The 24,917-nt window shown below is 38.2% G+C and overlaps 1 protein-coding gene across 5 annotated transcripts in view; it reads right to left on the bottom strand.

Annotated features, from left to right (window-relative positions):
• LOC113531112 (RIMS-binding protein 2) overlaps positions 1-24,917 on the bottom strand; it is a 101,723-nt gene that overhangs the window by 74,055 nt on the left and 2,751 nt on the right. The window contains exon 2 of one of the 5 annotated variants that reach the window (XM_053230289.1): positions 13,938-14,222. The exons of the other annotated variants lie outside the window; for them this stretch is intronic. Within the exon in view, the coding sequence (XP_053086264.1) occupies positions 13,938-14,210 (273 nt within the window). The 5' untranslated portion in view covers positions 14,211-14,222. The remainder of the gene's footprint in view (positions 1-13,937; positions 14,223-24,917) is intronic. 5 annotated transcript variants of the gene reach the window in all.

Genomic DNA, 24,917 nt, shown 5'->3' with positions numbered 1-24,917 from the left:
CGGAAGAAATATGTATAACGCCACACAGAGAGTGACTCGAGTTCAGGATCTAACTGGAGATCTGTGAAGCAGCAACAGTACCTGCTGCACCAAGACCCCTACAGTAGTCCAGCGTGATGCACATAAAAACATGAATAAATCTGGCTCGGTGTTGGACACAAAAAAGTTCAAATTTGGTTACATTCGAAAATTCATAACAATTCCTAAAACCCGAGCTCAGGACTGTACCTAATGATACTCTCGGTTATCAGCTTTTTCTCCAGCTGTAACCTGCTGGACTGTTATTGCTACAGATGTTTTATTAAGACATGTGTTTGTGTCTGTCTCTCTCCATGTTTTGTCTGTCGAGCTGAAAGAAGAAAAGACTCGCTGTGGGAGGGGAGACCGCTTCCTCCTCTCTTCTGATCAATAATTAATGAGTCTGGAGTCTGTCCTGTGAGATGCGTTAAAGTTGAATGTAGAATGTGTCCACCCACCCACACACGCACACACACACACACACACACAAACACACACACACACACACTGTACTGACACCACCACCACCTCTATAAAGGTCTATGGTGGTGTGAGAATATCCATATTCAATACAACCAGAGCATGATTTCAGTTTTTGTCTGGAATGGAAAGAAGTGGGGGAAAATATACACTCACTGGCCACTTTATTAGGAACACCTGTACACCTGCTTATTATCCAATCAGCCAGTCATGTGGGAGCAGCATATTGCATAAAATCATGTAGATACAGGTCAAGCGCTTCAATCAATGTCGACACCAAACATCACAATGGAGAAAAAAATGTGATCTCAGTGACTTTGACTGTGGCATGGTTGTTGGCGCCAGATGGGCTGGTTAGAGTATGTCAGAAACTGCTGATCTCCTGGGATTTGCAAGCACAACAATCTCTAGAGTTTGCACAGGATGGTTTGAAAAACAAACAAACAAAAAACATTCAGTGAGCACCAGTTCTGCATTCGAAAATGCCTTGTTGGTTAGAGAAGTCAGAGGAGAATGGCCAGATTGGTTCGAGCTGACAGGAAGTCTACAGTAACTCAAATCACCACTCTTTACAGCCGTGCTGAGCAGAAAAGCAGCTCACAATGTCAAACCTTGAGGTGGAGGGGCCACAACAGCAGCAGACTACAACGGGTTTCACTCCAGTCAGACAAGAACAGGAATCTGTGTCTACAGTGTGCACAGGTTCACTGAAACTGGACAGCTGGAGATTGGAAAAGACCAGGTCGGTGAGTGTATAAGTATAATTTGCAATATATGTGAAACTGGTAATGGAACAAAATCTTCTGATGATCTGATCTGATGATCCAACACTTATGTAACATCTTTTTCCCCTCAGAAAAGGACATCATTATATGTTCAGTTTTTGAAAATGAGCTGCCAGCAGCAAAACTGCATGCATTTTTTAAATGTAATTTTAGTGATCACATTATTCAAAGGGCATAATGTGAAAAATGAGCTAACGTTAAGGTCCTCATACCTTTGTACCTCAAACTCAAGAATTTCCACAATCTTGAGGAGACATTAGACGTAGCAGACACTAGAATAAGTTTAAAAGAATGTGTGTGTGAGTAATGGCTGAGGGACAGAAAAAGACAGGTCATTTTTTAGGAGATGCAGCATGTCACTAAGCTGACTCTCAATTTCAGGACAACAAAATTGCTTGTGTGCATGCTTGTGGGTGTTAGGCCTGAGAGCGCATTGCATTATTTTATGCTAAGAACAACATTAAAATGCAATCGAGCAAGAAACCCAACCAAAACTGCACACCAGAAAGCAAAAGGACTGCAACTGCTGCATGCACCCACACAATTACTATGTATTTGATAATCCCTTGCTTCCCACACTGATGTAGTTATAATAAAAGAGATTCATCTTAAGCGTCCTCTGCCACATCCTAACCTAAAAGCTGGAACGGCATGCCAAACAATCCTGCACGTTAAATTACTAATTTCCAAAATATACAAGAAAAGCAACATTCTGAAAGACTTTTGATCTGTACGAGTGGTTCATTTTTAATAACTGTGATACCAGTTGTATGATTCTGACATGATTTTGTATGATTTTGATATTCTAATAAAAATGATTTTGTAGTTTAATTATCAACTAACATTAATATATATGTGATTTGATGTGAATAATGTATAGATAGTCACAGTGACAGGGGAAATAAGACAAAACTGCCAGGAATATCAACAATTCTGTGAATCAAAAAAGCTGTGTTGGGAAATTATTAAGGAAAAAAAAAAACTGTACAAATAAAATTGCACTGTAAATGCAGTCATCACTGAACCTGCATGGTTTCTGCAATATTGAGAAGCAACAACATTCCATTACACTACAACCTATAAACTCTGAGCTATCAGAAATTTCTGAGTAGAATCTTTTTATAAACACAGTAAACAATGCCATTTAAATGTAGCATATTTTCTGTTTTACTGTATGTCAGAAGATACAGCAGGAAATTCAGTGTACGTAGCTACATTCTACCTTATTGAGAAACAACAACATTACACTACGACATCTAAACTCTAAGCTATTAGAATTTTTTTTTACGTTTTACTTTTTGTGTTTGGAGATATGCCAGGCTCTTCTGTTGTTTGCAAATGTGCCGGCTCTTTTAGGTGAACCTTTTCTTTCTTTCTTTTATTTATCGATGTAGGCAATGCCATTATTCCTTAATTCATTCATTCATCTTCAGTAACTCCTTAAATGCTTCCATGGAAACCTCTGTTCAACATCCGAGCTCTTTGTTTGTGTGAATTGTGAGACGTGTCTTTGACTCTCAGCTGTGTGTATGAGGGAGGTGTATTATGGAAGGTTATCAGGTTCGTTGTCAGGATACACGGAAATAAATTTTCTTAATAAAACACAGACGGAAAAACGCACAATAATATTAATGGAGCGATTATTTTGTTATTTAGAAGGTAGTGTAATATTCTATCAAATGATTTCCACCACAGTTAGCCGAAGAAGGACAATCACTGGTCAAAATATCTGGTGTAGAAAAATTGGCAATGAGCCATTTGGGAGTTGAAAGAGTCGACTCACATTGGTGAGATGATTCAAATGAACTGACTCACTAAAAAAAAGACTGAAATTCCCATCACTGTTCTGTAGTTTATGGCACAGCAAATTGGAAGCTCATGTTTGATCAAGGCCTGGCAAACATAGCAGTCAAGACCTTCTGACTAGAAATGAACATAAACATCTCTCAAACAACTGGAACAACAGTAAAGTATCCTGGACTGTACCATCCAAACAGTACCACATTCACTACATTCACGACTTTAACTGTTCAAACATTTATCAAGAAGTTGTAATGGTAGCAGATAAAAAAAAAAAAAAAAAGCTTAAGACCAAAAACTAGGCGGGAAAACAGCAAGTCTTTCCTCCCACGGTGCACATAGAGGGGCGGCCTGATCTGATAACAGGCTTGACATCCTGAGAAGAGGCCTGTGTGTGTGCGTAGGTGGGAGATAAGGATCGGAGAAGCCCCATTTCCAGCCTACATCAATACACACACACACACACACAAAAAAAAAAACGCTAACAAGAATTGACATTTTATTCGCTTGCTGACATTTTATTCGCCATTCAGCTGCATTTCTTCCCCCCTGTACAATGCAAGGGATTTTTTTTTTTTTGTATGTTTTGCACTAACATCATGAATCTGCCTGAATCCGCTGTGTAATAAACATGCAATATGATAATGTGTATGTGTGCAGGATAAATACAGAAGCAGCGCTGCTACGCTTCCCACTTCCTTAATATAATATTCATGCTTCTGAATTTTGATGTGACCCATAAATAAATAAAATTACACACTACAAGCTTTGCTCCTCCATTTCTATTAATAAAAAAGGTTTATAGCTCAGACACACAATTAAAAGCGAGTGTGCATATCTGAAAGGTATGCCAGTAACCCATTTGAAGAACTATATTTCTTTAGACTGATTTCTTTGCTTTTATTTTTCAAACGCTCCCTGAGCAAGTGAAAGAGCAGAATCCTGCAGTTTTAGTCACAAGGAAATGCATGTTTCCTTTTTACATTGCTCGCTGTAGAGTTGTTTTCCTGAATGGTCAAAGACTAAAGCAGCCTGTGTGACATCAGATACCTCACAAGTGTTCAGTCGAAGGGGATCAGACGAACTGTGTGTAAGGAGGTAACAAGTCCATGTGTGTGTATGTGTGTGTTTGGCTTTGATTGCCAATTCTCACTGACAGGCTATGCAGCGATAGCAGAATAATGTTTTGAAATACAGAAGACATACACACACATATATCTGGATGAAAGCAGACACATGGTATAAGGCATTGCTCCCCTTTTTCTCTTGCTCCGGTGAACCTGGAATGTTGATGAAACCTACAAAACTGTCTGACCAGACGACCATCAAAATTCCTCAGTTTATATGTCATACTCTAAAAGGTTAAAATTGGGAGAAAATTATAACAAATAAATAAGGAAGGAATAAAACATGACGGGGCGTGGCATTACAGGAAGGTGTTATTTTTCTTTTAAATAACAACACATTTTTAACCTGTTGTTTATTAATCTTAGATTATTGTGAAGCAACCTCCCTATAAGTTGTTTATAGGGGTTTATTGTTTCTATAGCAACACCCTATCTGTGTCCAACCTATAAGTGGCTTAGACTTATAGGGTGGACGCTTATAGGGTGTTCCTATAGAAAATATAGAAGTATTAGTACAAGTGTGTTACAGCTGGCAATACCATCAGAGCTTCTCTTATAAAAAATTAATCAACACCGTCTGACGATCAGAATCGAGAATTCAACAGCGTTAGTGAAATATTCATTAAAGTTTCAAACTGTGATAAAAACTTGGACAGTTATTAAGATATAACAATCTAATATTGGTCTATACCTAATATTACATTGGGAATAAAAAAAAAATGATTGTGTTTGCTTTTCCAGGGAACGCCCAAACTAAAATGCATCACATCATCCTCTCTCGCAGGAAAAAAACATGAAAAAACACTTCACTTAAAGGTCACAACACCTACCCATCATTTTAGAAAAACTGAACCAAGCTTGTTTCTGTGCTGTAGAACACACGAGTGAAGAGCGATATGGAAGAGTGCAGGAGTGAGTTACACAGTGCTGGAGCTGCAATCAGTCTTCTGTTCTCCTGCCAAGCCTGGAGAGACCAACACACACCAACACCCGCACACACCACGACTCCAGAGAGTGTGTGAACATATAACATGATTATTCCTGCTAATGGCAGTGTGACTCGGCTCACCAGATCCGAACTTTCTTCTAAACCGCTTTAAATAAAACGCTAATTGTACTTTAATTTCCAGAAAAGTTCATCATCAGCCATTTTCCTTTTTCTGCACACTAAAAGGATTCACTGAATCTACTTACAAAATGAGGTGAGAAAAATGAAGGAAAGTCATTTTTTATAGTAGAAAAAACGAAATTAACATTCTTTCATCCTTCCTCAGTAACAGCTTATTATGTTGAACCAAATTAATATGCATTTCTAGTCTAAACAAATATAAAAATATCAGGATCCCAACTGTAATATCTTCATTAAAGAGGGAATGACTAAATTGTTGCACCATGCAGTTTTGTGGAAAGCGTTAAAGTAGTTTTACTTCATTACTACACTGTACATTCTAAAATTAATAGTTGAAAATTATTAGTTGTGCCACTGTCCCACCCATATTCTGACTTCTAATTGTAGTTAAAATTATTTACTTTTAAATACTAGAGTACATTTCGCCCAAATATAGGTTTACCTAGATAGTTTTCCTTTAAGTAAGATTTTAAGACATTAATCATACCTTCACTGAAGTATAATTAAGCAATATTGCATGAGCAAAAGTGTGATAATACTGAATATCAGCATGGCTGCGATTAGCTATAGCACTCAGCCTTTGGCACAGGCACACAGCCTTTGGCACATAACTGCACTCTTGCTAATGCGATATTGCTTTTATACAACCGTTCTACAAGCAAGAAATCGAGTAACTGACACAATATGCCAAAATGTTTTGTTTATTTGTGCCCAGCTAGCAGAAATAGATCCCAAAGAAGCTACACTCACTTTATAACACATCATCTAGCTGTTGTTTAAAGTGAAAAGTTACATTCGTAAAAAATGCATCGTGTCCACTGATGATGTTGCTAACTCTACTGTAGTAACGGGTTCAAATTAGAAAGTGGAATTTTACATGGCGAACAGAGATGAGTGGAGTGATACACACAGTGAAAGGTCCCGGTGCGGTTATACTAAATATAAGCACTCTTGGAACGTTGCTCGTCCAATCAAATTAGTGGACCAGGACTAACTATTGTGTAAGTTTTCTGTATTAGAATCCTTCAACTTAGATAGGGTCAATAAACACATACGGCAATTTCTTTTATTTTAAAATCTTAAATTGGCTAACTAGCTTCACCAAACTAAAGGCTAGTGAGTCATATTGTGTGTTAGGTTTGAATGCGCCAAAGATAATTGCTTAATTCGTATCATAAAGCATGCAAATGTGTGAAAACAACCAGTGCTTTTGTGTCAGTAGGAACAAGTGGAAAAAATGCTAAAAATTGGTTGACAAACGAGCTCCCTTTATTGGATTGTTGAGATATTTTCCTGACCTGGCTAAAAATTTGTCAGTGGTTAAGAGATGCAAAATTGTGCATTCAGACTGAATTTTCCATTTTCAAGTTTGGCTTAACTTGCTACCTGAAAAAAATAGCATCATTTCTACTGGTACATATTAAGCATTTTAGTTTTTTTGCATGTGTTCTTCCTGCAAATAAATTTCTGTTCTGCACATCTGCTCATTACGAAACACTATAATGTAATTTATGATCAAGTGGTACAAGATGCGCCAGACATTGTACAACACAAAGTAACATAGCATGTTTCTGGGTGCACTTTGGCTGGCATGGTGCTTTGGCTGAAACATGTAACATCTGGGTAGTTGCTAAAGTAAACTGCAACCATCAGCTCATCAATGACTTATCACTGACCCATGAGATATGGATTATCCAAGGCAAAACCCAGTAGCAACTTAAAGCTTAAAAAATAGACAGCATTCTTCACACAGGAAATGCGTAATTAAAACCTACTTAAGCATTTAATAGTGCTTTTCCATTAACGTATGAAGAAAATGGGAGACGCCCACGGAATTCATGGATTGTTAACAAAAAGAGCATATTAAGATAAGATTAAAAGACTTCTGTGAGAGAGATCATTACACCATCATAATGTAACGTCTATAACAAATGTTCTAATTAGGCAACAGTGAAGTGTTACCCAAACACTGAAACCTTCCACTGACTCAAAACATGGAAAACATGGGACTGTGCAGTACTGTGCAGAACTCTGAAATGCTGGGATAGGGAGTGTTACCAGGACGGTCAGATTTCACTGCAAGGACTGTTTTAGTAGATAATGAGGACATCGGGTCCTCAGGTACATTTTTCTTACCTGGACAATATGAATTACTGAACTTTTGGGTCACCTTGATCACACAGCCATTTGGTTCTGTGACAGATGCTGTTGTGTGCGTGTGTGTGGATGTGTGGGTGTGTGGGTGTGTGTGTGTGTGTGGGGGGGGGGGGGGTCATGCAGTGTCCTTATGCCTCCTCCAGTGTGTGTCTGTTTGATGAACCTTCCAGAATCACAAACTAAAGTGACTTCCTTCCTGCTAACTTGGCCTCTTCCTGCCTGGACCAAAACAGAATCTAATTAATTTTTTTTTTACTATTTTAAATACACTATATATGAAGTTGTTTATGTGTGGTAAAGGTGAGTAGTTCTACATGATGAAAAGAATTTCATTCAAGAAACTGAGATACCTAGTACTTCAAAAAAGTAAAAAGTTAGACATTGTGTATTTTTAACTCATTAACCCAGAGAATTTTTATTGTGTTTATATAATCAAAACTCAAAACATCATAAACGCAAAATACAAAGAAGTTTATCTGATCTCACGAAGCATCACTAGCAAAAATTCATGATCCTAAATGGTTAATAATCGCAACAAGGTGGTAGCTAGTTAAATGAGAAGATAGTACTATACCATAAGAAATATAGGCATATTGCACAAACACACCATATTATGTTCATGACTCGCATATAAAAACATGCTCACTGTGATGAGGTGTTTATGTTGCTGCGGAGACACCACTGTCAATCATTTCGTGATCTGATATGCGCACACAGTACTGATCAGGCAGAAAATAGGGCTTTTTATAATTTGTAGAAATAGGGTATATACTGTATTTCTTCAGTCTACCAGTGGTAAATGCTCATTTCATGACAGATCTCTAGCATAATAAATTTTTTAAACATTTAAACAAACTTGTTTTTGTACCTGCATCTCACTATTTACTTTTTTTTCCCTTTTTCCTCCCAATTTTCAGTCACTACCATCTGTTAAATTAATAAAAGTCATCTGTTTTGGTGTGCAAGAGCCTCCATGCTATATTACTGTATGACTCTGTTTCAGACCATCTGTGTCTACGGCATACAAAAATTCTCACTGCTCCAAAGACAGAATTTAAACATCACTGGGGGCTTTATCTGCTATCCGAGTGTGAGCTACCTTCATTAGCTTCATACAATAGTGGTTATATCAGGGCTCAAGTGAGCATAAAAAAAGATAATAAAGACAATAAAATAGCATCGGCATTTAATAACCCAGATGAGTGCAGGGAATATTATTCACCTGCTCATAAAAGTATAATTTCCTCATAGTCTGAGAGGAGCTGACATAAAGAAGGAGAACTGAAAGAAAGTTTTTGAGTCTATATCAGCTGAAGAGAAAATAAAGAAAAAAGAGACTAGACAGAGAACATAGACAAAAGAACAGAGGGGGTCCAGAGAGAATTGCAGTACGCTGCCACAAAATGTGAAACAAAGACACACATTAGGGTTCCTGAGACAGAGCTTGAGATATTGTGATTCTTCTCACTGCCCATAAACAAACTTCAGAGCCCTTAGATTAACTCACACAATCCCCTTTTCACCACAACACACACGTTTATATTTCACTGTACAAATTCTCCTCATTAGGTGTGCAAACTGCAAAGCAACAGTGAATTTACCGCCGGTGTTCTCACAGGAGTGGTGTCAGGTCTTCTAACTTTGTGGGTTTCATTATTTTAAGTATACTCTTGGCAAAGCTTTAGTACTGCAGAGATTTAGTTAATGAAAAGTCTTCTCCACATCGGGCATTCTTCCAACAAAATGACATAATTAAAAAAGAGCACAAACAGTCATGGACTAGGGTGGAACTTTTTATCTCATTTATATTTATATTTAAAATAATCAATAACCTTATATCTTAGTTGGCAAGCATACAAATATTATTAACAATGCTTTGTCAGGTATTTCTGGTATTTCTTATAATTAACGATTAATGCGATCTTCAGTGGCAATGAGAATTTCATTATCTTGCAATGAAATTCTGAGTGGACTTTTTCCAGCTTAACGATTTCCTACATTACCCACAATGCCATTTGATAACCTGCTGATAGTAGCGCCAATGGGATTTAGCCCTTTCTTCATCAAAACAGAGAGTCAAACAGATTCAACTTTCATGCTAATACTACCATCAACACCATAACGCTTATCATCTTGCAGATCACTGACTAGCTGAGCTGAGTCTCTGGTGTAACGCAACGTAACTGCTTTGTAGAGCCGCACTGCATTCTGGAACTTTGAGTCCACCATTTGCTGTCTCTATTTCTTGTCTTCTGTGTTGGATTTCTCATTAATATGACATTCAAAGTCACTGGAAAACGGTGAATATTGAATGCCATTGAACCTAAGCTAGCAATGTCCCAATGTGATATCAGAGAGCCAGACAACCAGAAATTACAAAAATAAAGCACCAACTAACACGGTAGCACTAGATATTTCAATATCAACATATTTAATGTGTTCCACGGTGAAGTTTTCCTTTAAGCACATATTCACATAAACATTTCATTAGAAATTCCACCAATCTGATAGTGAGAATTACTGGACTGATATTGGCACTGGTTCAGTATCATGCCAACATGCCATTAATGTGTGATCTTCCCTGATCATTTTGTTTTTTAGGCACTTTCAGTTAGCTTCGTTAGGACCACTATTTCATCATTAGATGAAAAAATATTGGCACCCTATCAGCAACAGCATCTAAGATGCTTTATTGGTTATTCATGTTTATTTATCTGCATTGGATCTGTATCAGTATTCAGGCTCTGAAAACAATACTCTATTGTATAAAAAAAAAAAAAAAAAAAAAAAAAAGAGGTTGGTGCCGCCCTGCCCATTACTGCTCCCACAACCATAAAAATAACACATAAAACCACACACGTGCCAACAGTATTAGGATGTGCTCTGCTTCCACTTTCATGAAAACTCATTATTTCTTATTACTCCTTGGAGGGTACGCACACACACACATACACACACACACACACACACACTCCACTCTCTGCTTCCTGCTGAGACCATCGCTCTATATGATAATCTCTAATGCATCATTTAAAGCTCCTCTTTCCCTGCCTTAATATGCTCAAACTAACACTGATTTCTTTGTAGCTAGAGAAAGGGTTAAGTCATTAACACTCATTAAGACCTTGTTTCTTGAGAATATTGCCAAACAACATCTATTAATGATTAACCCCTAAGCAGAAGTGTGAGTAACCCAACCAATGGACCAATGAGCAAGCTATTAATATTAATATTAGCATCAACAAGACACCATGGCCAAAATAAACAACCCGGTAAGCTACTAACGTTGAGGTCAAGTATGTGGATCAAATCATTAATGGGGTCCAATGTTCTTGAGCAGAGTAAACCATAGTCAATGGTTAGATCTTCTCTATAATATATAGAGAAGCAGCCTCACATTGAAGACTGCAGATTTGTACATGGATCTAGAGTAGCCTAAAGGTCTCACCATACTTCTTGAGTAAACACCATTTGACTGGCTTCTACAGAAAACATGACGAATTGCGGAGCAAACAGACGTCACGCAGAGGCATGCTGGGAACATTGTGACAAACCCTGTGACTGGTTGTAACAAATGAGGCATGCCCAAGCGAATTCATTCCAGGCATCTCACACACACCTTTCACTAGTATGATAAACTCATCATCCTTAACCCTGGATTTATTTAATGGTCTCCTGTACCATCTGTGCCTTTTTCATTTTTTTCTTTTTCTCTTTATAAATATAGAACAAAATAAGCAGTTCTTCCTGAGCTCCTGCATTGCCAGAGTTTATGCTGTTAGCACTAAAACTTGCAACTCGAAACTCTGACTAGTAAAAACAACAAAGAAAACATCCCCTCTGCTCGGAATTCCTACTCAGAAAGTCGGGAAGCTCTCCTCAACCCTGAGTTCGGCATGTGACGTCAAATCAACATGGCTGCTCAAAGCATCAGCTGCAAACAAAGTAGGATTTTTTACTTTGAAATGCTATATGTACTAGTATTTGCTTTAGATTAATCCACATCCAGACATATTTGCTTGTAAAATCTGTAACACTGACTATACAGTTTGCTGTTTTGAGGAGGGAAATATGTATCACTCAACACGGTTAGCTTGCTGGATTGTCCATGAAAATGGTGTTTTTTTGTTTTTTTTTCCCCAACACTTTGTAGTTCAAATACACTGAGGTCAAAAATTATGCAATTCAGAGTTCTGACTTCCCACTTGTGAGTTAATTCAAACACAGCCTTTTTCCTGCAGTCATGGAAATAGTCATGAATTTTAAACAGGTCCACCTGCGGTACAGGAGCACTCGTATGCGATGGCCAATACGGAACTGTGAAGAAATTGTAAGCTTGCGAATGTGGTTTCGTCTTTGTGCAACTCTCGCACACGTCGTCTTTGCATTGAGTATTCTTAATGCAGGCCTTTAGAAGGAGGGCACTAAAACATGAGAATGTGGGGGGCATGCACAAACTTTTTCAGTGGATGGGTGCCAGGGGAAGTCTATTCTGTTCTGCCCTTTTTCTCTCTTCCTTCTTTATTCAACCTCCAACCTTCAAACCCGAATCCTTAGATTGTAGCAATCCAGCATGCTATTTGTATATGTGCGATCTAATCAATGGTAAATGATAAATGATCTCATGTTAGATTCTACCAAAGAACTCTCCAATATTCTAGAGCATAAGTGGTAAAATCAGTCAGGATGTAAATTCTACTTATGGATGATGGTACAGGTTTCCAATTGATTTGTGCAGAAGGAATACAGGATATTTAAAACATGGCAATATATTGGGTATGCATGTTTACCATCCAACATGAAAAGTATAAAACTTTAAAATGGGCATGAGGTCAGGCCAAGGCATGTATAATAACTTAAGGAGTGTGTTGTGGTGTGAGTGTGTGTATGTGTATCCTGCCAAATCTCATCACCTCCAGTATGCTCGTACATATGTCACATGACGTCACTGAAGTGCCATATTGATTTAGAAGGACACAGAATGATGTGAAACCACCACTGTCCCTTTTCTTTTCTGAAGCAGTAAAATATGGGTTGAGGTCGCCCACTGTGTCTGAATATAGCTCCTGTTAAATGCATTATCCCTGTGCTACCGCTAACTGGCCCACATTCGGCTCGACTGGGAGACAGACAGGCTGATCAGCACTATTCTAGAAAGCACATGTGTGTGTGTTAACATGGCAATGAAGGACAAAATAGGGGCCAAAACCTCCAAAGCATAACAGACAAACCACAGGGCAAGTTAGAGCTGTGTTATATTTAGAGCATAATAGAGGACATGTACATGTGTACATGATTAAAAGCTCTGTCCACTAGAAGTCCGATCAGAACCAAAACATCCTTGGCTGGCAGGTTTCAATGCCAACCCATAAAATGTTTGTGATTTTACTCAAACTATTCCAGGACACGTATTTGTGGCTGTGGAGCAGCAGGGAGACATTTTATATGGATACGGACAAGCTGCTTCTCTTCTCTTCTCTTCCCTTCTCTTCTCTTCTCTTCTCTGCTTCTCAACATTCCATAATAGTTGTGGTTGCTGTCATAAAATCACATACTATAACTTTTTACTTATTAAACAACAACACTACTGAATGCAGGATTCTGATTGGTCAGATGGTATTGATTAATTTTCTCAGACTGTAGTTTTGGCTGTAAGATTTATCCTAATCCGCTCGTTCTAATACATCATTGTTTCTATAGTAACAACTTACAGAGGAATTTGTATGGCAAATGCTCCACATAAACCGATTTTGTTGAAAAATTGTTTTCTGAGAGTTGACGTTTAACATTTTTGGAAGGAGTCTCCAGTGCCAGTGATTTGTAACAGTCAGAGGTAACGTTTTATGACACTGAAAAGTCTTCAGGATGGATGGATTTGCTTTTTCTCTGTAACATGCCAAGCTGCTTTTTTTGTCTTATTATCTTCAATTGAGCGAACAAAAGAGAGGCTGGTGTGAGGATGACCGTTTATAGCTGCTATAACAAGAACTAACTTGGCTCGCGGACACCCCACAACATTAAACATAACTATAAATTGTTAAAATGTGTTATTCTTAAATTAATAAACAATGTAATCACTGGAAAACTGCTGTGGTGTAAGAGAAATAAAACACCTCGAGACATGCTGTTATTGGAAAATAACCTTTGGGTCTGCTTAGCATCAGGCCGCATCACACCACTGTGTTGTTGATTATTTTCCTATAACAGCACGCCCTGTTATGTTTTATTCCTTACTTATTCTAGAAAATTATTAAAAATTGCTGCGACGTAAACAAAAGACACAAACCTGTCTAGAAAACTACATAAGAGTAGAAGCACAGCTATAGTTTATTCAGTCTGTTACTGGTGTTGAGTCATATTATGCCAGACTGCCCCCTCCGTTTTTATGTTGGTGTTGCATCGTACAGACGCTTAGTATTCATTTCTATGCAATCAGCTTACCTTTCTGAACCCTTGCGCCTCATGGTTGTTAAAATCCTCGTATAGAGAATGGTGACGTTTTCCGAGCATGCTGGCATTCCCGTTGGTTATGGTACTGTGGCCCAGGTTTGCCATGTTCACAGTGTCCGACGTTCCCTTCTCCTTTTCTGGCTTCTCTTGCTCTGGATGCTCTGGTCCAGCTGGAGGTTCAGGTTCACCCGGACTGGAGGCAGTAATGGTGGAGAAGTGCTGCAAGGGTTCAGGGGGTTCCGGTCTGGTGCATAGGTCATGCATCGCTCCCTCTCACTGCACACCGAGTAAAGCAGAGGGGTCAATACTGCCACAGAAGGAGCGCATTAAATAGCAAGGCAACAGGATGGCAGTGTCAGAGCTTCATTCAAGGCTGAGGCTGAGACGATTATGAGGATCAATGCTGCGATGCAGACTTAAGAAATGGCAACCCTTTCTCTTTTTTCCTTCAGTGTAAGTCAACAGGGCAGAACAGAACAACATGAAAAGCAATAGGGGTTCTTTTTAAAAAAAATGATTGACCCAGCATAGACTGACTTTGGAGTTTGACATAAAAGGATCAGTTCACACGCAATGCACATGCACAGCTTATTAGTTAGAGACTAACCTCCAGGAGTCACGTAGAAAAGCAAAAATGCACAGTCACAGTATGCGAGCGGTCAAGCTGGTGCTTATTCATAGAAAAGCAAGAACTGCATCACGTCATAGCAATAGCTCTTCACTTATACTGTAATGGTCAGTTGGACAGGGCTTAGCAGTCAACGGTGCAAAATGTCCTTCAGAAACATGCTCACATCAAAACTGAGGTGCTGTTACGTTGCTTCCTGGGGTTTAAGTCCGCGGGAGACAATTTATTCCAAGTCAGGATACGTGTGCGTTGCTGAAAAGATTCAGTTCTAAGGATGCAGCTGTAAAGCTGTCTGAAACATCACAACATTTCTATGCGTTCCCAGATGTTCCCTGCTTCACAGGATCTGTCAAAACATATAGAATGCTGTGTGAATAAGCTTCTCTATATAAATGTACATTTGTACATTATGTATCCTTCTTCTTCTCCTCTCTCTCTTAAACGCTCCTCTTCTGCAATCATGCCACTTCAGGAAGAATGGAGGATTAGATAGAGCAGTCCTCTGCTGCTTCACTGCTGCCTAATCCGTGCTCTCCAAGAGAACGTTATATCCATGAGGATCATGAAAGGAAGAAAGCTCGGCTGAAAACTGGCTGTAAAAGCCAGTGCGTGTTTGTGTGTATCTATATGATAAAGAGGGAGAATGGGGGTGGGATGGCTGCATTCAGCTCACCAATAGCAAGCAGGCAGGCTCTGAGTCAGAGCCAATCACAACTGCGGAGAGAGCTGGTTTCCATGGAGATGACGCTGGAATGATGTTGGTGCCTATTGATTGCTGAAGAGGCAGCACGGTGGGCTGTGGGACAGGCACACACGAGTGGACACACACACTCCGCAGACATTACCATTGAGAGACAATGTTGCCGATGACGTATGGAGACGTGCTCGCTGAATACAACAGCGGGATGTGGACATAACAGGAAATTACATCATGTCATCAACCCCCAACAGACACATTGCATCTCTTCATCAGGTTGTATACACACAAATAGAACTGCCACACAAAATCCACAATTAAATACAGTTAAATAAACATGACAGGCAAGTGTATGTGTCTAATAAATGAAGTTTATTAGATCCCAACCCCTTCTCAGGGATTCTACTGAATCACAGACACTATCCCATTAATTACGTTCCCAAACACACTCCAAGAATTTAATTTCAGAGATATTAACTCTGTCTAGGAGCCTGTGTGTTTATTTTTATCTGTCTAGTGCGCACTGTGTGAGAGCAGTCGGTGTAATATTATGGTACGTAACACATCACATAATCTTCTAGCACAGGTTATGGTGATATTGTAATAAACTAATATTACATATTTATCTATCTAGAGGGTGAAAATCTTACATCCAGCAGCTTTAAATGAGCTGTTAGCTAATACATGTTACTCATATGAGGTCATAAATGTATCAGTATGTATATTACTCTGCACTGTGGAACATATAATGGTCTGAGATGAAAAACCAGACAGGGTGATATTAAAAACAGATACTCAGCTGCATTCATTTCTAGCGCTGACGGCTTCAATTAAATTAAATGAATCGATATGTATAGGCTGGCTTCTAAATACACAAGAGTGACCTACTCAGCATTAAGTGTAACCAAATATGTTTGACTTGCAAAGAGAATGAAATGCACGGAACAACTTTATCCGAATGGTTGATTTGATTCAGTTGGGGTTTGAGTCAAAGTACAGCTCCTGGTAGACCTTCATCCATCCACCCACTCCACAGTGATCTATAGAAACGATGGACGGAGGCCAATTTTCTTCAACCACACACCATGTACAGGCAGGGCTAAAGTAAAACAGAACCCTAGCAGTGGAAACAACGAAAAGTACACAAGACTGATCTGCAGTTGGACTGCTCATTTCCAATTATAATTATGACGATCAGATCATAAATTCATTTTATCTGCTTTTTTTTAACACTGCAAGAAAGTAAGGTCTTCGATCAACATTGAACGGTTGCATGTGATGCATCCAATTCATTTCATATATATGAAAAAATATATTGCTGCTCCTCTGGAGGAAATAGAAAATGAGATGCAGAAATCATATTTATAGCATCGGCTGTGTCAGGAAGCAGCTTGAGCTGAGGTTAGGGCCATTTCGTTCAACATACTGGTAATATGTAATAAAACTGAGGCCTGTAATGTGTTAGACTAGATAACTAGAGGAGATTAACAGGACGAAGACATTCCCGAGGATGAGGAGAGAGAAACTGATGTGTCTGGGGTCTCATTTATCAAAACATGGTACTAAATTTGTGTGTAAGAGTCGCCCGCCTGCACAAGAAAACTGGTGTTTATCACACTTGCATACGCACAGCTGTACGCAATGACCACTGATAAATCCCACACATTCGAAATTCTAAAGTGCTTGTGCACGGCCATTTGTATAAAGAAATGCCCTCAAATCGCCATATATGGTAAACAACTTCCCTTTAAAAAGCACAGTAACCTTGCGATACTGCTTGTTTCAGATGACGTGGAACATGCCAAAAGGTCTAGATTCATTTTTACCAACAAAGAGGTTAAGATACTGTTGCACAAAGTAGAGCAAAGCAAAAATGGTTTATTTGGCAAACTACTTTAATAGTTTATCTAATAAATAAATGAATATGACTTAAAAATATATATATATATATTTTATGAATGTCGGCATTCTATTTCCCCAATTACATTTAGAAACTCTGCAATACCATGGAAATTAATCATTTTTGCTCTTTTCTGCTGCTGGTGTTGGAAATGAAATACATTGCAGTGTGAGCGATATGAATTGAGGTAAGACGTGTCATTATACAACCCGGAGTTGGTTGGGAAACGCCAGTACTGTCTCCAATTATTCTCTGAAATGTACCTGTAACTAAAAGCCCTACAACAGAGATCAAATAAAACTGCACTGGGCAAACAAAATCGACTGATGATCCACTTCTCACTCTCAGTATAGAGTTTCCAGTGGTGCTAAAAACACATTCCCACCCTCTGCAAAGCTGCATGAGCCAAAGCTTCAAACAAAGCTTTAGACTAATCAATCTTTAAATATGCCTTTTATACGATTTTACTTTACATTCCGTCTGTATCATCTGTCTGCATCTTGTGAGCACCAAAATCAGTAATTACTCTCTCAATTTTGCTGATACGAAAGACAGTACGTGATGTAGAAGCTCTGCATTGTCAGTTTACGCTACCTGCTATTACACTTTTCTTCCATATGTTCTTGCAAGCGAATGGTCAGTAGTGCGGAAATATACTCACATCTTCACACATAAGCAAAACTCGATAAATCCCATTCAATGCATTAAAACATGCATATGCGTGGTTTACACAAAAAATTACGTGTATGCATGGTTGTTAAATGAGGCCCCTGGTTTCCAAATCCCATCCCATTTCCATCCAATAACTTAGGACATTGCTAACTTTTGCTTAACAGAGCAGTTAAATCTCACAATTTAAGACTTGCAGTGAACAAGGTGCATGAATTTCCATGACTATATCCAGCATTGTAATGTTTCAACCTGAAACACAGCTAGGAATTTTTCCATGTCTGACTCTTTTACCAATGTTCTCTGCATTTCGTCTCCAGCTCATATTCAGATTATACCAGAAAACTGCTGGAACATTTATGAATTGGGTTGGTACTCAAAGGTACACAGTACTGTCAATTCTGTGTTTTGATTGTATGAGTACTGAAATGGAAATTTGAAACAGTGTGACATGCTTCCAGGTGATGAAAAAGGTTATGAAAAGTGCATGTGTCAAAACAAACATGGAGTCATGCAGATCTAGATGCGAACCTGCAGGTAACAGTAAAGAGCCATAGCTGTCTTCACTCTGTTAGAGACCTTGCCAATAGCCAAGGTCCGTTTGGATCATTTTAAGAGAACAATTTACTATGAATATTTACTTACCCAGCCATTAGTATTGCTTGTGTCCCACTGTCTAAGGATATCTGAAGACATATGTTGAGTTGAGTTGATGCGCTCATGCATATTTGCATTATTTTAAGATGTTTAGCAATTAATAAACAGCCCATAAATAGAAATGATTTACAATTGTTTTATGCATATAGGAAATATATGTGCATACTGTAATTTGACATTTAGGATTGAGATATTATGCACATCTTTATAAATGAAGCCTGAAATTTTCTCATTATCTTTTCAGGAGATAAATAAACCATCATATGCCAAATTTCCTGAAAGAACTATTCAGGAAGTAAGGTGAAGAATGTGACCTCCAAAGCATGAATGGAAAACAAACTATGGATCATAAATACTTCCTTGTTTTCAGTTCACCCTTCATATCAAGCTTTCAGCAGTTCAGTTATATTTCTTCCTTTCAAGGACGGGGGCAATAAAAAAGGACTAAAGACTATGAAACAAAGGAAGACAGCAAACAGTGACTTGAATTAGATAGAAGCAGTTTTCTGGCAAAAGAAAAAGCCTGTCTGATAAAAGAGAGAAGAATCACTGACTGCCATATGAAGTGGAAGAAAAATACTAGGTCCAGAGGCATGCAATGCAAATTTTCAGTGCACTTCAAAGGACCAGCTAATCTCACACATGCTCTGACATACAATTTTGGAAATTTCATAGTAAGAACCCCCCACCAGAAAGGCTGTATTTTTTTCAAAGGCAATACACTAAACCCCTATTTTAAAGATTATGCAATGTTTTCCTAAGAAGCTGCAATAATGTAATTGTGGGCCAGCGCCATGTCTCCACAAAGCAGCAGGAAAGGAAAACATTAATCTTAAAGCCCGTAGTTTCTGCTTTTGTGCACCCACAAAGGAGGAAACTGTTTCTGAAGCTGCTTCAAAATTCAGATCAAATTTGGGTTTAATCAATAATTGAACACTTTTTCACCGTTGTCTCATGCCAGTTTTTGGGATGATAGAGGGAGGGGGCTCCCAGACATGACCTAGTTATGCCACCATCCGCACCATCTCCCCAAAATAAAAAGACACACAGTCTCCCACTCCCAAGCCCTGATGAACCTAACCCTCCAGAGAATGAGACAAATGAATCCTGCATAATGCTTCCCAGTATGCAAAACACCTAGACAGACAAGACGAGTACATCTGCCTGCCTCAATCTGACACAATTCAGACAATTGTGATATGAGGTAAACAAACCAAGCTGAAGGGAACTTCTGAATTTAAGGCAATTATAGTCAATCAAAAAAAAAAAAGAAAGAAAAAAAAACGAGGATAGCTTTTATACAGATTAAGGGTTTAGTTGCACACCTTCTTAATAGAACAATAGATATGAGATTACCTTTGTGGCCATACACAACAAAAATGCTATAAATAAAAACAAAAAATAGAGAAAAAAGGAATGGCAAAGGACTGCTGACACAAAGGTTGTCAAGATCCTTTCCAGTATCATGACATACATGTGTGTTGCAACTAAAGCCTTTTTTGGACAGACGTAGTTTTTCAGTGTGTAATAAAAGTCTCCTGTATGATGAAGCGCTTGGATCTGGATGGCTATATAAGCTGGGATGATAAGTTTCTAACAGCTTTCTATGATCAGGTTATTGGATTAAGAATATACATATACATATAAATGTTACAGCTATCCTTGGCCGCCAGTCCAACAGAGCAAAATTGGCCGTGCTCTCTGGGTGGAAGGGATGGAGTTATTCTCTTCCATGTCAATCAGAGAGACACTAACCAATCACAGGCACCTGTGAGCTCATGTATGCGGAAGAGGGTGGATAGCAGTTTCCTACGAGTGTGTTCTGCTGCCCTGTAACATAGCATGATTGGCAGTTTGAAAAAACATGCGATGACTGGCTTCACATGTCTCATGCTAGCCTTTACCTTCCCCGATTGGTAACTATAGGCTGATAGAGGAGAGCTAGTTAGTGGGTGGGAATTGGCAAATGACCAAATTGGGAGGAAAAAAGGGGGCGGGGGATGGCATATATAAATGTAAAGTGGGTCTTTATAATTCCTGTAGCTATTACTATAATGCCTAATTGAGAGATTGCGCACTTTCTTCTGATTACCTTTATTTTCTTTTTCCTTCTAATGTGCTTCGAGTAAAGCCCATTAAATAAACAACTACATTTTTACAGACTACAACAGAAATATTGATTTTATAGAGCAGTGTAAAATCACCAGGTAGCACCTATAAGAAATGAAATTAGCCCAGATCCCCATGTAAAATGAATCCCATCCAAATAGTGCTAATGAGGGCTAAACTATGCGCTTCGGCCTTCTAAACTGAAACACTTATTGTTCTTTCTTCCTTTCACTTTCTTTCCCAAACACAGACAAAATGCCACACTGTATTTTCATCTCCTCCTGGGATTATAGCATCATTACAGTGCATTTTAACATCACAGCTCGAGAGCGGGCGAGATTTCTGTCAAGATTAAAGAGAACACATTAATACTCATTCAGCACCAAGCCCCACACCCAAGCACGTCACCAGAGGATAGTCTGAAACTAATCACCACTGCGAGATCTTTGAAAGTTCATATATTTTAGGCCAAACACACACTTGTATGCAAAGATGCATGCACATAAACTAAACGCTAGAGCTTTATTCATTCACTGAAGGTGGGTAAAAATGAAGTCTTAACTTAAAAACCAAAAAAAAGTGACAAATCCATCTGACAGCACAGCTGTGTGACAAGTCTGTGAAGCCTCCATTACCCATTCTGACAGCTGTACCACACACCACACAAAAAGCACCAACAATAGCAACAATAGCACACTGACTGCAGCTACATGACTACATGCACATCAGTAATATAATAATGAGAGATTATTGGTTCACACTCAAAAATCATATTTCTTTCTAAATTCATGAAATCTGCAGAATGAACATGAGTAATGGAGTAATCAAGTAGTCATTTTTTTTAAACTAGGTAATAAATTTGTAATATACTACTACAAACTCAGACATTTTTACATCGTCCTGACGCCCAGCCATAAACTGGTTATCTTTGGCCCGACACAAACTTAAAAAGGTCTGTGGGGTTATTTTATGTTATATTGTGAATCCATGCTGCTGTCACTTGTGGACTTCAGTACATCAGGCATTGTAGCAATAGAACATCCAAGCAAAACCAAGGGTGCCAATACTTTAATTTTAGTGAAAACAGAGACAGTGTTTTTCAGATCTTGTTAAAACTCAACAAAATCACAAGCAGTCACTTCTTCCTGTGGCTTAATCTTAAATACATTATTATACAGTATTAAGAATATAGTGCACTATGTATGTATGTACTGTAACACCACTTAAATTATACCATATGCAGTGAGCATATTTGCCTAATTTGAAGAAGGCATAAGATATCAGGCCAAATGAAAAATTAATGTGAATCATTTAAAATTATGATTTTTGCCTCCTCATGATTTTCTGCTTGTGAGACTTTTTTTAAATATCATTTTTACTTTTCATGATTTATACACTGTTTTTTTATGATGTTTAATGTTGCACAATAAAAAATACTGTGACATGTTTCTGTTATTAATCTAATTTTGTTAAGTAAAGCAAAAAATTATTTCATGCACATCAGACTGTTAATTTAATATACTGAGTACTCAATTCAGAGTACAAAATTATTTAAAATGCCCCTCATTAGTCTGTAGTGTGAACTGCTTCAGTTTTTTTTTTCCTGTTATGTTTGTTCATGTGCAATGAATAGCCTAGCCTGATTATTGGGCTAGAATCCAGTTGCTTTATATTGTAATACTGCCCAAATCAAACAACAATCAGATTATTAGTGTGGATGCAATGGCAATTGTGCACAATAATCAGTCAGTGAAGCAATCAGAGATGGTGTGTTAGATGATATGGCTATTAATGAACCGAATACTTCATGTACTCTAGCCTTCTTAAACAACAGGAAAAGCCTGGCGCAATCTTGCTGCCTTCCTTAACAAAGCAGTCACTGACAATATCACGAATCTCATATCATTAGTTGTCTGTAAACCAAAACAGTTCTACATTATTTCCATCATAAAGCACCATTTTCCACCAATTCTCTCTCTAAAATCTTTTAACATGTCTGTTGTTGTGTCTTCATTAAAATGATGATGAAAAACTCCATCCATCAACACAGCATGAGAGCCAAGTGTTGATAGAGAGAAAGGCAAAGTGAGATTGAGGCCATGACATTGGTACAAGGGCCAGAAAAGCTTGAGGGTAGAAACAAGAGATGACTATAACCTGCTACACAATCGCTACTGAATTAAGTTTTCCTTCCTACTAAGGGATTAACACTAGGTGCTTGAGGAGCCTTTCCTGAGTTTTGGCCAGTAAAACAACAATAATTTCACTCGCTTGTAAAGCCTACTTACATCCTAGCCATTATAAACACTTATTTTAACTGGTACTGCCCTAGTTACAGGTAACAATAGCGCCTGGTGAAAGAGAGCTGCGCCTAGGAAATAATTCTTCCATATTCAGGGAGTCATTGTTAAAGTGTGATTTATTCACTTCTTCTTTTTTTTACCTGGCGCTACTGTGGACACCTTAATTGCTACATCTTGTTGCTATACAAAAATAGGTCTTTTTATATGAACAAAATTTGAATAACTCCACAAAACATAGCTTATTTTTTATGATTAACAGTGAAAACACTGGAGTTCAACCTCAGTATATTATGTGTAGTTGGTATCTCTAAAACTCTCTTTTAAAAAAAATAGGAATTTAAAGTAGATAAATGTGGTCTGTTTGTAGATTACAGACAAGCGGAAGTGTTTGAGCCCATATATTGATGTTGGACTGATTATCCATAGTTTTACAACTGCGCTTTTTCTCTCAATTTTCTGTCAGGTTAGCTTATGTTAGCTATCTAACTAGCATTAGCAGTGAAGGAGTAAAATACTGCAGTGAAATATTTATGAATATGGCTTAAAAATCCAGTCAGAAATCTTGTCAGGTTAGCTCATATAAGCTAGCTGGCTAGCTTTAGTTGTGAAGGTTAGGAATTATGAGTGCAATTTTAAAATCCTGTGATAAAATTTGTTAGGTTAGCTCATGTTAGCAGGCTGATTAGTGTTAGCAATGAAATGGTGGGAAATCCTGTCATAAATCGTGTCAAGTTATTAGTTAGATGACTAGCATTAACAACGAAGACTGTAAACATTTATGGATATGACTTAAAAATGGTGTCAGAAATCTTAGGTTAGCTCATGGAAACTAGGTAACAAAATTTGGGAAAATACAGGCATACAGAGTCCAGTGGCTTCCTTCTTCCCACTTTAAGACTGTAAAACTCAAAGACACAGTTTTAACAGCATACCCTCTCAGGACTGCTCTCATTTCAGTCTATGCACTCAAGACAGATGAAAATAGCCAGTTCCTGTGCAGACAACTTTTTATGCTGAGATAGAAGTACCTGGCATAGTAAACTATTTCTATACATAGCTTTGACTAGAAGTCGTCATTTCGCTTAACATAATATGCAAGATCAAGCTCCTGAGTCTCGACATTCTCCACATTTATATTTTGTACACTCAGTCCAAAAAAAAAAAAAAAAAAGAAATAGTGAATGAATGCTAAATGGAGTTTGGTTATGAAAATATTTGAATAACCATCCATACCTGGTGCTTGCAACTGTTAAATTTATATCTTCTCATTTCCACAGTGACATTATACACTCAACAGGGATGGGACTTATGTGTCAATAGTAAATCCGAGATAAACTGGTCTCAGATGATGCTAACAATATCCAACATCCAACATGGACCAGAGGTATATTATTTATTTTTCAAAGCATCAAATGTATGGCTTGGGACTGAACTAGCATTGGTGCAGTCTGCTGTCTTTTCTAGAACAGTGACATGGCTTGTTATTCCTTGGCCTGCATGCTCTGGCAGTGATGAATTATTCAACAATATGAGCAAAGAGGTAGAACAGCACCAACACATGGATGCTCTGGCCTCCACATAAATATAATAGGGTAGCTGAATAAAATATTAAGGACCTCTTCTTTAGAGGTTGATGATCTCCTTTAGATGAAGGGCACATCCCAACATCCCTTCCCTCCATTCATTTTCAGCTTTTTTATGATAAAACCAGAAGCACTCCAACATATATCGTAATTTTTGGGCTGCATGGTGCTATTTTGGGCTACAAGGACAGCAAGGTGATGGAGCTGAAACATCTATTCAGGTTGATGTGGTCAGCAAGTGGGTGATGACTCATCAGGTCAGACTAGAGCTATGGCAGGCATTTCTGTTTCTGGGTAAAGAAATTCAAGTTTAGAGAGCATACTGGCAATACATGAAGTCCCTTTCTTCACTAATCTAAAAATCAATTGCCATTTCAAAACCTTCTTTGATTAATTTTCCAAAATGGGATACGGGTGTTATTGCT

Source organism: Pangasianodon hypophthalmus, chromosome 27 (assembly GCF_027358585.1).
Source record: "Pangasianodon hypophthalmus isolate fPanHyp1 chromosome 27, fPanHyp1.pri, whole genome shotgun sequence".
NCBI lineage: Eukaryota > Metazoa > Chordata > Actinopteri > Siluriformes > Pangasiidae > Pangasianodon > Pangasianodon hypophthalmus.
Note: the sequence above shows the minus strand (reverse complement) of the source record. Positions and strands in the feature narration are given on the sequence as shown.